The sequence below is a fragment of the Strigops habroptila genome, chromosome 1 (assembly GCF_004027225.2).
Source record: "Strigops habroptila isolate Jane chromosome 1, bStrHab1.2.pri, whole genome shotgun sequence".
Taxonomy (NCBI): Eukaryota; Metazoa; Chordata; class Aves; order Psittaciformes; family Psittacidae; genus Strigops; species Strigops habroptila.
The window spans coordinates 144,022,393-144,034,855 of NC_044277.2; the positions used below are offsets into that span (position 1 = coordinate 144,022,393).

The 12,463-nt window shown below is 42.5% G+C and overlaps 1 protein-coding gene across 4 annotated transcripts in view; it reads left to right on the forward strand.

Moving 5' to 3' along the window:
- The window catches only part of CPNE4 (copine 4), a 258,007-nt gene that overhangs the window by 233,996 nt on the left and 11,548 nt on the right, over positions 1-12,463 (forward strand). For all 4 annotated transcript variants that reach the window (XM_030491563.1, XM_030491588.1, XM_030491570.2 and 1 more), the window contains 2 exons: positions 2,451-2,505; positions 11,223-11,274. In XM_030491563.1, coding sequence (XP_030347423.1) covers positions 2,451-2,505; positions 11,223-11,274 — 107 coding nt within the window. The remainder of the gene's footprint in view (positions 1-2,450; positions 2,506-11,222; positions 11,275-12,463) is intronic.

Sequence of the window (12,463 nt, forward strand, 5' to 3'; positions counted from 1 at the left end):
AGGAAGGTGTCCCTGCCTGTGGCAGGGGGTTGGAACTGAATGATCTTAAGGTCCTTTCCAACCCAAACCATTCCATGATAATCAAAAGGTTCCCTCCTTACCTTAAAGATTTCATGGGAGCACATGAAAGTTAAATTCTTGATCCCAGCAGCTTGCATCAGAATACCAGAGTACCCAAATTGTGGAAAATTAGGAGCTTCCTAAAGAGGGTGTGGAGCTCCTCTGAGTGAGGCAAGAGAAAGTACTAAGCACAGGAGCAGACCCCAGGATACTCCTCTCTAGAGTTCATGCTCTCCCTTTAAAAAGCAGCCACATGGAATCCCATCTTGAGGGTGTACATGTTCAAGCTTTACTCTTTCACAAGGCAATAGTAGCAGTAAATAGAACTTGCTCAAGGAGATATAGGGGATTCAGATATAAAGGCAGGTGTCCTGACTGTGGTGGTAAGGTACTCCAGGTGCTGAATAACAGTGGAGGCTATGCTGCCTCTCAGTTGCTGCAGAGCACAAGACGGAGCTGTAAATAGGAGAGTGCCTACACTTGTTTACACTCAAGAAACATTGCAGTACAAATGCAAGCACTGTATGGGTTAGGCATCTCTCAGGTTGGGGAATTGCTGCCAGCATCAGGTTTTTGGGTTGCCTTATTGAATTTAGACACGTTCTACCTAAGTAAATGTCTTCTTTAGTCTTTCTTTGCTCTTGACCAAAATCAATTAACTTGCAGCACCACAGGCTTTGATTTTCTAATCCAACTATGCTTAATCATTGATGTAAAACAAGATTTCTTTCTCCCCTCAGATTCTTTTCTAATGGCTTGCTCTTTCTTGCCCTTTAAGTGTGCTCCTGAATTCTTTGCATCTATTTATAAGGGCTTCCCCGCTTCCAGGAGCGTTGAATCCAAGAGAAGTCTATCAGCAGGTCATTAGCATCAAATGTCAGCAGCTACTTCTTTTCTGACATGCAAATTGATGTTAGTCTTCCTTTCCAAGCTCACTGTCACACAGTATAACGTGTTACACAGAACTGTGCTCCTAAGATTTATGCAGAAGCTCATTTTGTAGCAGGACAACAGTTGTGAGAGCTAAACCATCAGATGTCAGTCGTCACTGTTTCCCAAGGAGCTGGTGGATATCTCGGTATCTCATGGTCACTCTAATTTGGGGGGGAGGGTGCAGCTTATTTCTGCTTTCTTTTAAACCCTTCCATTTTTCTTCAGCTTCTATCAGAAACATCATGGTGCCCTTCACACCAGACAGAATAACCCAGCAGCTGTAACGGGTGCTATTATCTTTGTTGAGTATGTCTGGGAAGCGAATTACTCAGTTGATACTTGGAGTGGCAATGTCTTGAACTACACAAAGAACATTGAAGATGCTGTCCTCTCTTGGAATTTTGGAAAGTGCCAATAATGGTAATAGGAACTCAACTTTTCCAAGGGCCCTGAAAGTTTTGTAAGCCGAACAGGATAAACCTATGAGGGGTTTGATTCATCGGAACACTGGAGTACAGTTCAGTGGCTTCAGGATGTGTTTAAGCATATGTTTGGGGGAATTGTTAACCTCAAGTGTGTGATCAAGTGCTTTGCTGACTCAGGGACGAGACATTCCTTACAGCTTGTTGTTTTCCACTTTGCCATCTGGGAAGAGGCAGCTTGACAGCACGTGGGCTGTGTGAGACATTAGTGTGTTTCTGAAGGGGTTTTAACAGCCTTGACGTTTTGAGGTTCTCTGAATCAGGAAATCTTTGTCTCTACAGACCTAACGGGGGTTGAACAACTTCACCGTAGTGTTTGAAAGCAAATTGACTCTGCCACAGCATTGGTTAGGTTATCAGACGACCTGTGCCTAATGAAACCAATCTCATGTTTTAGTTGAACTACCATAGATGCAGCTGGGAAGCTTTACAGAACGTGCAGGTTTGGAGTGTGAATTGTCTCTTTCAGCTATTTTAGGAAGTCTCTTTTGCACCTGGACAACTGTAAGAGCCCAAGTTTGCCAACACTTGTAATTATAGAGTCATCTCTCCACTACGCCCGTTTTCTGAGCTGGGGGAGCACATCCGTATTTATAGGAAATAAATGTTGTTACAGGCTGTTAAGACAACTCATTCTCATGCAGCAGCCAAAAGAGTGCATAACACAGACCTGTTACTGCATTTGTGGGTGAAGTGCAAGATATCTTGATCCCTTGGGATTCTCCAAATTATTTTAACGTAGATATGAGAAGTTCACCTGAAAAATCTCCCATTTCACTCCTCCATCTGGTCAGCACACACTCCTCCTCCTCTAATCTGATCCCTTTCCAATCTGCCGTGTAACACTCAAAAGCCATTTCTGTACTGTTGTGCTGCTTTGCATTTTGGATGAGTACTTACAGAAGAAAAAGTGTTTCTTGTAACAAAATGCATTTCTCTGTGGGAACTCTTGGCTTTTGTTTTTTTCTTTTCCAGTGACAAAATGTTCCCAGCCTTTGGATTTGGGGCAAGGATACCCCCGGAATACAAAGTAGGTACATTTATGACATTTTCTTATTTCCTTGGTTTACGAGACACAAAATAAACAAGAAATGGTTCAGTGCAAGGCAGGGGCTAGGGGGAACAGCTCCTACTGCTTGTTTTCATTTGTCTGGCTTTCTCACTCAGTGATAACCTCACTAAAACCAGAAATCAAGGCTAGGCTTGTTGTGTTACATCCAAAATATGTCATGGGTTTGGCAGAGCTTTGTTAAGGGATGCCAGTCTGGTAGGAGAACTTGCCAAGCATATTTTAAAGATTCATGAGCCCTGCTTTGGCAGAACCCATTTTTGGAAGATGTTGTTCAGTGAGTGGCCTAGTGTCCATGCTTTGTGCTGGAGATGGGGACATATAATTAGCTTGGTGTCTATCATGGGCGCCTCCAGCTGGAACTGGATTAGGAATTAAGTCATCTGTGCTATTGTTTAGTCCCTCCCTGTGATACTCTATACAGTCCATAGAAGTATCTGTCTTCTTAAACTGTATCAACATTTTCATGTTTCTGCTTGGCCTGGCTGCACTTCTGAATTGAAAGATACACCCTCTAAGAGAGTGAAGCCTCATCATGATCCTTTAATATGTCAAGACCAATAAACCTGTGAATCCTTTAATAATTCAGTCTACACAGGTATCATAAAGTTAATTTAAAGCCAACAGTGGCTGGTGTTTGATGTGGAACACAGCCAAGGTGCTTAGGAAACATGGAAGAAACTGATACACTTAAAAGCAACAAAGGCTGCTCCAAACTTGTCTCCCCTTCTTACTTTCTGCTGCAAAAAACACTATAGACACCACAGCAGTACTGCAGATCTCACACTATTCAAATGTTCTTCTGATGTTTTCAGTCAAAGGTATTACAGGTCATACACATCTTTTGGTTTATTAAATGGCAGCAGTGCCACAACTAATAATTCACATCTTCAAATGTAGGTTGAATCATTATAAGAACTCCAAGTTCTGCACTCATCATGTGGATTCATCAGCTTTTTATTTTAATTCAGAGTGTCTGCTTTTGAGCTTCCACTCCTCATGAGATGATCTAACCTGCCCATAGCACATTGGTCTCTGCACACCAGCAGCTGCTCTTTCATTTCTTCCAGTAACAACAAATTGCAAGGTTGTAGAACTGACTCCCACTGCCAAGGGTTTCTAAGTAACTCTGAGAACCTCCACACAACTTAAGCAACATAGCTCTCTAAAGGTCTAAATGAAACCTGAACAGTGTACGCATGGCAGTAACACAGTGAGGGAAGGCCAGAGGTAAGCAGCCTGATAAAAACAGTAGGCAAAGTGGATTTATGTCATGTTTGGTCACATGCTTCAGAAAAATCAGGCCTGTAACTCACTATCCAGCAGGAATCAGTACCAACATTGCTATTTACTCCTTGGCATACTACACCACACAGGAGAAAGGTGTCCATTTGCGGTGTTGTCACATCAATGCCTTGGGTTTGTACTGTCTTGAGCTCCCACTAATAGCCTGGGATGGGTGCTGGAGGATAGTATCTACCTGTCTGTTTAATGAGATTCTAGTCTTGTCACATCTCTTTACATGCTACAAGAAAAGCAACGTTTGCTATGCCAACTATTATTCCCCATGGAAAAATACACACCATTATACATTAGCACTTCAGAACAGTATCAGTATCCACCTATGCAGGCTCTTTATGAATCTTGTGAGGTTGAGCCCCCTGTAAATCATGTTTTTGTACATGCTTGCTACAGAATTCCCATTTCAAGAGCACACCACTATGTTACACTGACTTTATTTTCCCTCAGCTCAGCTCCAAATGAAACACTTCAGCTGTTAGCAGAAAACCAGCAGTTTCTTAGTGGCATAAGGAATCTGTGGGAGTGAAGGAAGTAAGAAATGCCATATATAACGCTCGTCATCAGTCTAGAGATCTTTCATCTAATGCTCGGCAATACAATCTTCTTTCCCCAAGGCCTGACAAATACATCACCCTGCTCCTTGATCTAAGTAAACCTCTGAGACAAATATTCCCCTCTTGAATTTCTATCACATGAAACTTGCAGAACATGCTGGTTATTCCACAGAAGTGTCTCCAACCCATCACTTCTTTTCTGCATTGAGAAGTATCTGAGAAGTCTGATGTAAAGAGAAGAGGTGGCAGATAATACGGACTCAGACACTGCTTCAGAAGTTCACAGTGAAGAGGAGGAAAGAAAGCTGAAACACACACTAATTTCATAGCTGGCAGAACTCAGAGGAGCTGAAAAAAACAAACAGCAGCACAAAACTTACTGTTATAATGAAGTTTGAATTGTCAGCCCCATAGCAGGTGTATTGACAGTAACACAGTCTTCTTTCCTAAAGAAGAATTGCAGGTTGACAGCTGAATAGGCACAAAACAACTTGCAGTTTGTTTTAAGACAGTCTTGGTTACTTCTGCATTTTTAATGAAAACTTCTTTCAGTGCTTATGCTGTGAAGAGTTGCTGGGTTGAACCTCACTGCAGTTACAGAAACAGGACAGCATCCTTATGATGCTGCACTGTCTGGTTTGCTGGACAGGTAAGGGACTTGAAAAATGCTGTGGTCTTTGTGATTCCTGCACTTTTCAGGAGCTTGAGGGCAAAAAGTATATTCAAACCAGAAGGATGTGTAACGGACCAAGGGGAAAAAACAGAATTTGTCACCTTATCCAAGCAACTTGAATTTAGACATGAAAACTGTACAACGTGCTCAGAAATCAAGTAGAAAGGAAAATGGCCAAGCTTTGCCAAGCAGAAATGTCTACAATGTGGTCTTAGCCAAAGATGCAAGCTGTCTGCTTCCAAACTGTTTGATTAATGAGCATTCTGAAAATAATAGATTTTGAGCAATGGTTCTTTAAATGTTAGTGTCTAAGCTTTTGCTAAATATGCAGGCATTCCATATTTCATTTTCAGACTGGCAGTGGCTTAATAGTGTTCAATTTATTCATAGGTAAGTGCTCAACATTGTGTATCTCAGCATTTACACTTGTATGCATCTATTGTTCATGGAGTTTTGACAATCTTAACTTAAATTAGTATGAAAGCATTCCTAAACATGCCTGAGTTTGTCAGATTGTTTGTCAAGTAGTTCCAGGACCATCACCATCGAGGTTTCTGGAAAGCTGGAGCTATTTGGGACAGGGTGGTTAATTTAAGGGGGCCTACAAGGACGCTGGAGTCCCTCACTCTTCATTAGGGACTGTAGCAACAGGATAAGGGGGAATGGGTTTAAACTTAAACAGGGGAAGTCCAGGTTAGATCTAAGGGAAGAAGTTCTTCCCTGTGAGGGTGCTGAGGCGCTGGCACAGGGTGCCCAGAGAAGCTGTGGCTGCCCCATCCCTGGCAGTGTTCAGGGCCAAGTTGGACGAGGCTTGGAGCAACCTGGTCTAGAGGAAGGTGTCCCTGCCTGTGGCAGGGGGTTGGAACTGAATGATCTTAAGGTCCTTTCCAACCCAAACCATTCTGTGATTCTATGATTGAACAATCTAGAAGAAAGGATCACTGATTTTCAGAATTCAGGCATCCATAGTCAGCATTTGCAAAATTAATCAAAAACTTGGTTTCAAAATAGCTTTTTATTTGAAAAAATGGAAGTTCATTTAGAGTAAAAGGGGTTTAACAGAAACATGGAGGCCAGAATAGAATAATATGATCTTAAGGTCCTTTCCAGCCCTAACCATTCTATTAGTCTATGATTCTATGATTCTATAACAAGTTTGGATGCAACTTAAATAAAATGCCCTTTCATAGTCCAAAAGCTTTCTGTCTCAAAAATTCTCATGAAGTAGGAAATCCTCTTTTCCTCTCAGCCTTAATTAGAAACCATTTTTGCAAGGACCACGCTATGAGGCTGAATTTCATTCCGTTCCAATACAAGGCAAGTAAGTTACCTGCTATGTTAAAACAAAGTGACTTTTCTACTAACCTGGTCATAAGCACGTGCAAGTATGCTTCTGATTCTTGCAAAGGTCTCACAGGTGCCATCACATTGACAAACAACTGCCTTTCTGTATGCAGGTGCTTGGCGCTGTGTATGTACAGGCAATAGAGGCATTGTACAGTGGCAAAAAGAAACTGCTATAATTTGCCTTAGCTCAAGCCTTTTAGACTATTTGTTTAGTTGATGTATCCTCAGGAACACTGCTGTTCTCTGCATCATGATGTATCATAGAGCTACTTATTTTGCTTGTTAAAATGTTGAAGAAATTACCTGAGAAATAGTATATTTTTGGGGCAGGAAGTTCCAGCACAACCGTGATTTAGTAATCCCACATCCATGATGGTATCTGTTAAATAATTCTCTGGAGTCCAGCAGAGGGAAAAGACTGATACACAGCCAAGTGCAAATAAATGTCCTTAGAGGGTTTGAGTGGTGTTCTGTGCAGCAACCCAGGTAATGCCAGTCTGATCACTTATAATCAGCTCTGCAGCCCTGAATTTCTCTCTCCTTTCCTCTTACGGATTGATTTTATGGACTGATGTTAAGAGTGGGAGGGCTGAGAAGAGGGTCAGCTACATATTCAAAACTTAATCCAGGGTCCATGACACAATCAGTTTTGTGAGGAAAATTCTTACCTTGAAGCTGACATCCACCTGAGACCATGGTCTGCAGTTCTTTACGAATTAAAGCAGTCATTCTGTGTTGGCGTGACTTGACATATTCCTGATTTCCTGACTGCTAGATTGATCCATCATACAAGCCACCCTAGTAGATTATATATAAAAATGCTTGCTGCTGAACAGCCAAGTGTCTTGTTTCCCCTGAGGATTTCCCAGTGTTCAGCATCTTAGATGTTCCCCATTAGTTTATCAGTTCTAAGAGTGTATGAGGGCTGTGTCATTTGGTATCAGAAAGATGCAATTTAGTACACCAGCTTTTGGTCCTCTGGCATCAGCATGGTTTGCCTTTCAGTCAGAAAAGCCCTTGCATGTTCAAAACAAAAAAGGAGGAAGGCTCATTATCTTGCACAGTTTTGAAAGCAAAAGAATTGAATGTTTGATCCAAACCACCTTTTGACATGGGTGGGCTTTACATGGAGTCCTGCCAGGTAGCAGCCCGAGTTCAGTATGGCCTCCTTTACATGCCATATTCCTGAAGACTCTGCTGGTTTGGGCCCTCCTGAATTCTGGCCACCACACGGGAGGCAGCACAGGGATAGGTTGAAGCTAGTTTTACTTACCCAAATGGAGAATGAGTTCTGAGCATTTGGAGAAACTCTGCTTTAAAGATACCTGCTGTTGGCTTGCCTCAGGTAATGATTTCCTGTTACTGAACCATCACAGAGATGCTCAAAGAACTTCTCTCCCTCACATTACACTTAAATGTTGTTGAAGTCCTGCCATATAGTTCACAAGCCAATACTTCTGCACATTCATTGTGTTTCCTGTCCTGGCTTCAGGATACATTTTGACACTGTTCTTGGTGAATCAGGATGATGATGTATGAAGGCCACTTGCTTTGGGTGGATAGCAGCTATTGCTCAGGCAGTATTAATTTCTGGATCATTGTGCACACTTACTAGACTTGGGTTTTCCTTATTGGCCTGAACTGTTGTCTACATTTTCCTTACATACTGGCCTGGGTGCCATAGCTCGGAACCAGATAAATTGTTTGCATAGTGTGATCATGGAAGAAGTATAGCAACAAAAGCATCAAGCCCATGCTTGCATGTGAGATTAAAATACTGTATTCATAGCTCTGGGAAAGAATTGTGATGCTCCTTTAGCTATAATGTCAAATGCATTTGGAATAAAGACATAAAATCGCTGAAGAGGCATGGAAAAATCAGCGATAAACGTGCATCGCCCTCCTTCTTGCTCTGGGATACAGTTAATATAAAATACAGAGAATCTAAAGGAAGAAGAAAGGCTATTGAACAACAACAAAATCATAGTGAGTGAGAACTCGCATAACTGCTCTTGACAGCTGCAATTACCTTTGGCCTGCAGCTGGTTGTGAGACTGGCAGATACCAGCTGGGCAGAGCATACCAAGAGACACACAGAGCAGCCACACAGTAGGGCTCTGGAGCACCTCTGAAGCGTATCTGACAGCCATGCTCTTCTGTGCCTGCTCAGCAAGGAACAAAGGAGGTGACTTCCTGCATTTTCTTCTATTGCCAAGGAGGGTAGCCTGAATGGGCCACGTAAAACCCTCTGTAAGAGGCAACTGATGCCTGGTGTAGACATACCAATATCCTGGCTGGCTGAAGGGGTTGCAGAGTCTTCAGTGAGTTTTTGCTTCACTTTCCCATCATGGTAGAAGTCCTGCTTCGTTTAACCTCTTAATAAGTAATGCTTTGCTTCACTGTGGTGAGCTCTCATGAGACCTCATTTGGAATATTATGTACAGTTCTGGTGTCCTCAACATAAAAAAAACAGGGAGCTGTTGGAGCAAGTCCAGAGGAGGCCACGAGGACGAAAAGGGGGCTGGAGCACCTCCCGTATGAAGACAGGCTGAGAAAGTTGGGGCTGTTCAGCCTGGAGAAGAGAAGCTGCGTGGAGACCTCAGAGCAGCTTCCAGTGTCTGAAGGGGGCCTATAAGGATGCTGGGGAGGGACTCTTCCTTAGGGACTGTAGTGGTAGGACAAGGGGTAATGGGTTCAAACTGAAACAGGGGAAGTTTAGATTAGATATAAGGAAGAAGTTCTTTACAGTGAGGGTGGTGAAGCACTGGAATGGGTTGCCCAAGGAAGTTGTGAATGCTCCATCCCTGGCGCTGTTCAAGGCCAGGTTGGACAGAGCCTTCAGCGACATGGTTTAGTGTAAGGTGTCCCTGCCCATGGCAGGGGGGTTGGAACTGGATGATCTTAAGGTCCTTTCCAACCCTAACTATTCTATGATTCTATGAAATTCAGTTTCTGTGTGAGAAACTCTCTTTGGCAGTAGTTAGCCAAGTTATAGAGTCACAGAATCATAGAATGGTTTGGATTGGAAAGGACCTTAACATCATCTAGTTCCAACCCTTTGCCATGGGCAGGGACATCTTCCACTAGAGCAGGTTGCTCCAAGCCCCATCCAACCTGGCCTTGAACACTGCCAGGGATGGGGCAGCCACAGCTTCTCTGGGCAACCTGTGCGAGCACCTCAGCACCCTCACAGGGAAGAACTTCTGCCTTAGATCTAACCTGAACTTCCCCTGTTTCAGTTTGAACCCATCACCCCTTGTCCTATCGCTACAGTCCCTGATGAAGAGTCCCTCTCCAGCAGCCTTGTAGCCCCCTTCCGACACTGGAAGCTGCTCTGAGGTCTCCACACAGCTTCTCTTCTCCAGGCTGAACAGCCCCATTTACCATTTTACCATATACCACTTTGCTTTTACAGAAGCACCTATGCAATCATGTATTTGATCTATGGTTCTATTAGTCATAGACCATTTCCCATACTGTGCTCTCAAGTCATCTAAACTAGCAAACAAAACAGCATCATACAACAAATAAATCTCTTTCTGCAAATAATCCAGGTTCCATTGTACAAGGAGTAAACAGGTTGCTTTCCATATGACCAGGACTGTTGGTACTTTTGAAAGTCCTAGAGACACCTATGAAGTCTCAAATGTGTGTAATTGGAGTTAGCTATATAAATACCTTCATGAATCTGGGATGAAATACCTGAGTTCAACTTTACATTTCATGAATCGCCTGCTTAAATATAGGTACATATACACCTTGTGAATTGCAAGACAAAAGTTGGTCCTCATTCAAGACAATTTAAGGGAAAACAGGAGAATTAAGACGAATCAAGTGATCACTTCTCAGTGATCAAGTGGAGCAAAAAGGAATCTGGAAAGAAATGCAGGCAAGAACAACCCTTAAAACCAGAAAAGAGCAGAAGAAACTCTGCTCTGAAACTGAAGAAAGTTTCAGTCCCAACAGATTTGTGCTGTGGATGCAGATCTTTAAGTGACAGACAGATAGGGGAAGCCTCGCACCCGAGAATTCCATTGCCTTCCATTAGTTGTCCATACAGAAGTTGTGTATTATTTTCCCAGACCACTAAGGATACAATACATTGCTTTATTAGAAAATCAGCAACTTTTTTGTATTCACTCATTCCCCTTAGAAAATAGCTCTGTAGTATTTTGTTACAGATTTAGAGAGACAGACTGCAGTATTCATTTCCTCCCAAGCTAATGTCACTTCCTAACCAGCTCAGACCCCTTATATCTCTTACATTATTATTTCACAGTGGGTCCAGGTGACTTCTGTGATCTCTTTGGAGAATAAATTATTTTCCCAGTATTCCCATGGCCTTCAAATGAGGAACTGTTCACACATGTGAGTGCAGGATTCAAAAAGGGCCTGAGCTTCCATTGTCAGTGCTCTATCACAGCCTGCTTTCTCCTACAATCCAAGACGCTGAGCTAGGGAGAGGTGGCATTTAAATCTCCACAGCAATAGATCTGTCTTCTGTGCCTGGCATTCGTAGCCCAGTCCTGACACCGTATTTATGTGATTCCTCATATACTTGGGTGGCTTTAATTTCTGCTATTTTTTTCTTGGGTTTATTGTTATTGACAAATCTGATTCCAGTTTCATTACTTTATTTCTGTGGGGAGTTCCAGCAGGGACTGTATTTCACATTTAATGGCTGGAAGCTTGAAAGGACTCTGGTTTAACACAAAAATAATGTAAAGGGTGTTTAACTGCAAGTCCTTTTGGAATAATTTTTCTGAGTACAGTCTTTTTCTCTTCTTTGCATTTCTCTGCAGGTCTCTCATGATTTTGCAATCAATTTCAATGAAGACAACCCAGAATGTGCAGGTAACACTCACATGAGGTCGGACTGCCATGTTTTTGCTGTATGCTAAATGTGCTTGCATTTTTTATTGTATCCCCTGAGTGCTTTTTAAAGACAGCAGCCAGGATTTTCAAAACCTGACAGACTCTAAGCCATTTGGCTTAGCTTTAGAAACCTTAGAAAGCGCCACACATGAATTTCCTGACAAATAGGTCCCTCTGAAAGTACATCGTGTTGGACATTCAGCTCTTGTGCTTCCCCAAATCACTAGCAAAGCACTAAACTAAAGCCGTGTCTTTTAGATTCATCCCAGATCTTCACCTACATCAACAGCAGAGATTGTACAACTAAGAAGTTGCAAAAGCAGACTCTGCCAGATCAATAGCAACAGCAGCCTGCTTCAAGTCAGCCCAGCAATGTCCAGCACCGAAGGTCAGGGTAGCATCTAAGGACTGCTGTGGTAGAAGGCAGCATACTTTCATGACATTAGATGCAGCAGGAGGCTGTTTTAACACAGTGTAATTGTGTTCTAGCCATAATCAATCACTAATCCTCGGTACTCAGAGGCCAGATTCATGTAGCAGATGTTGCTGGATGTCTTGTATTTGTAAGTGAGGGCTGCAGTAACTGATGCTGTCTTTCTAGAATCTCCTGCCACAATTCACAACTTTTGTAAAAGAGAATAACAGGACAATAATCTCTAAACAGCCCAACAAGTAAGCCCAGACTATCACTTATCCAAGAGTCTTGGTCAGATTATCACTGCTGTGTAAAACCCACATGTTGTTATTCTCCCTTATCCTTCTGCTCCCATCCAAACACTGAGATGGGTGTTTCAAAACACTCTTCCTGTTTTCTGTCTATTTTCTAGCTGCTTCTTTCAGCCCTTCTCAGACTTGTTAGTGACTGACTTTCAGGCATGGTCAGCGGAATATGTTCAGGATGACAATTAAGATGCCAGGAAATGGAGTGAGGAGAGAGAGGACAATCAATTCAAGGGAAAGAGACATTAAAAGAACTCAGAGTTCACTCATCCTAATGCTAGACCTCTGGTTTCAGTTCAGTGGGCATTTCTGTTTTGTTGTTGCACTTGGATTGTTGGATTGCCCTAGCCTCTGCAGGTCACGTACTTGAAATGTAATTTGGCATAAGTCCTACAGCTGCTTGATGTGTTCACACAGTTTTTTACATTGCTTATAAGGAGTTAAAAGA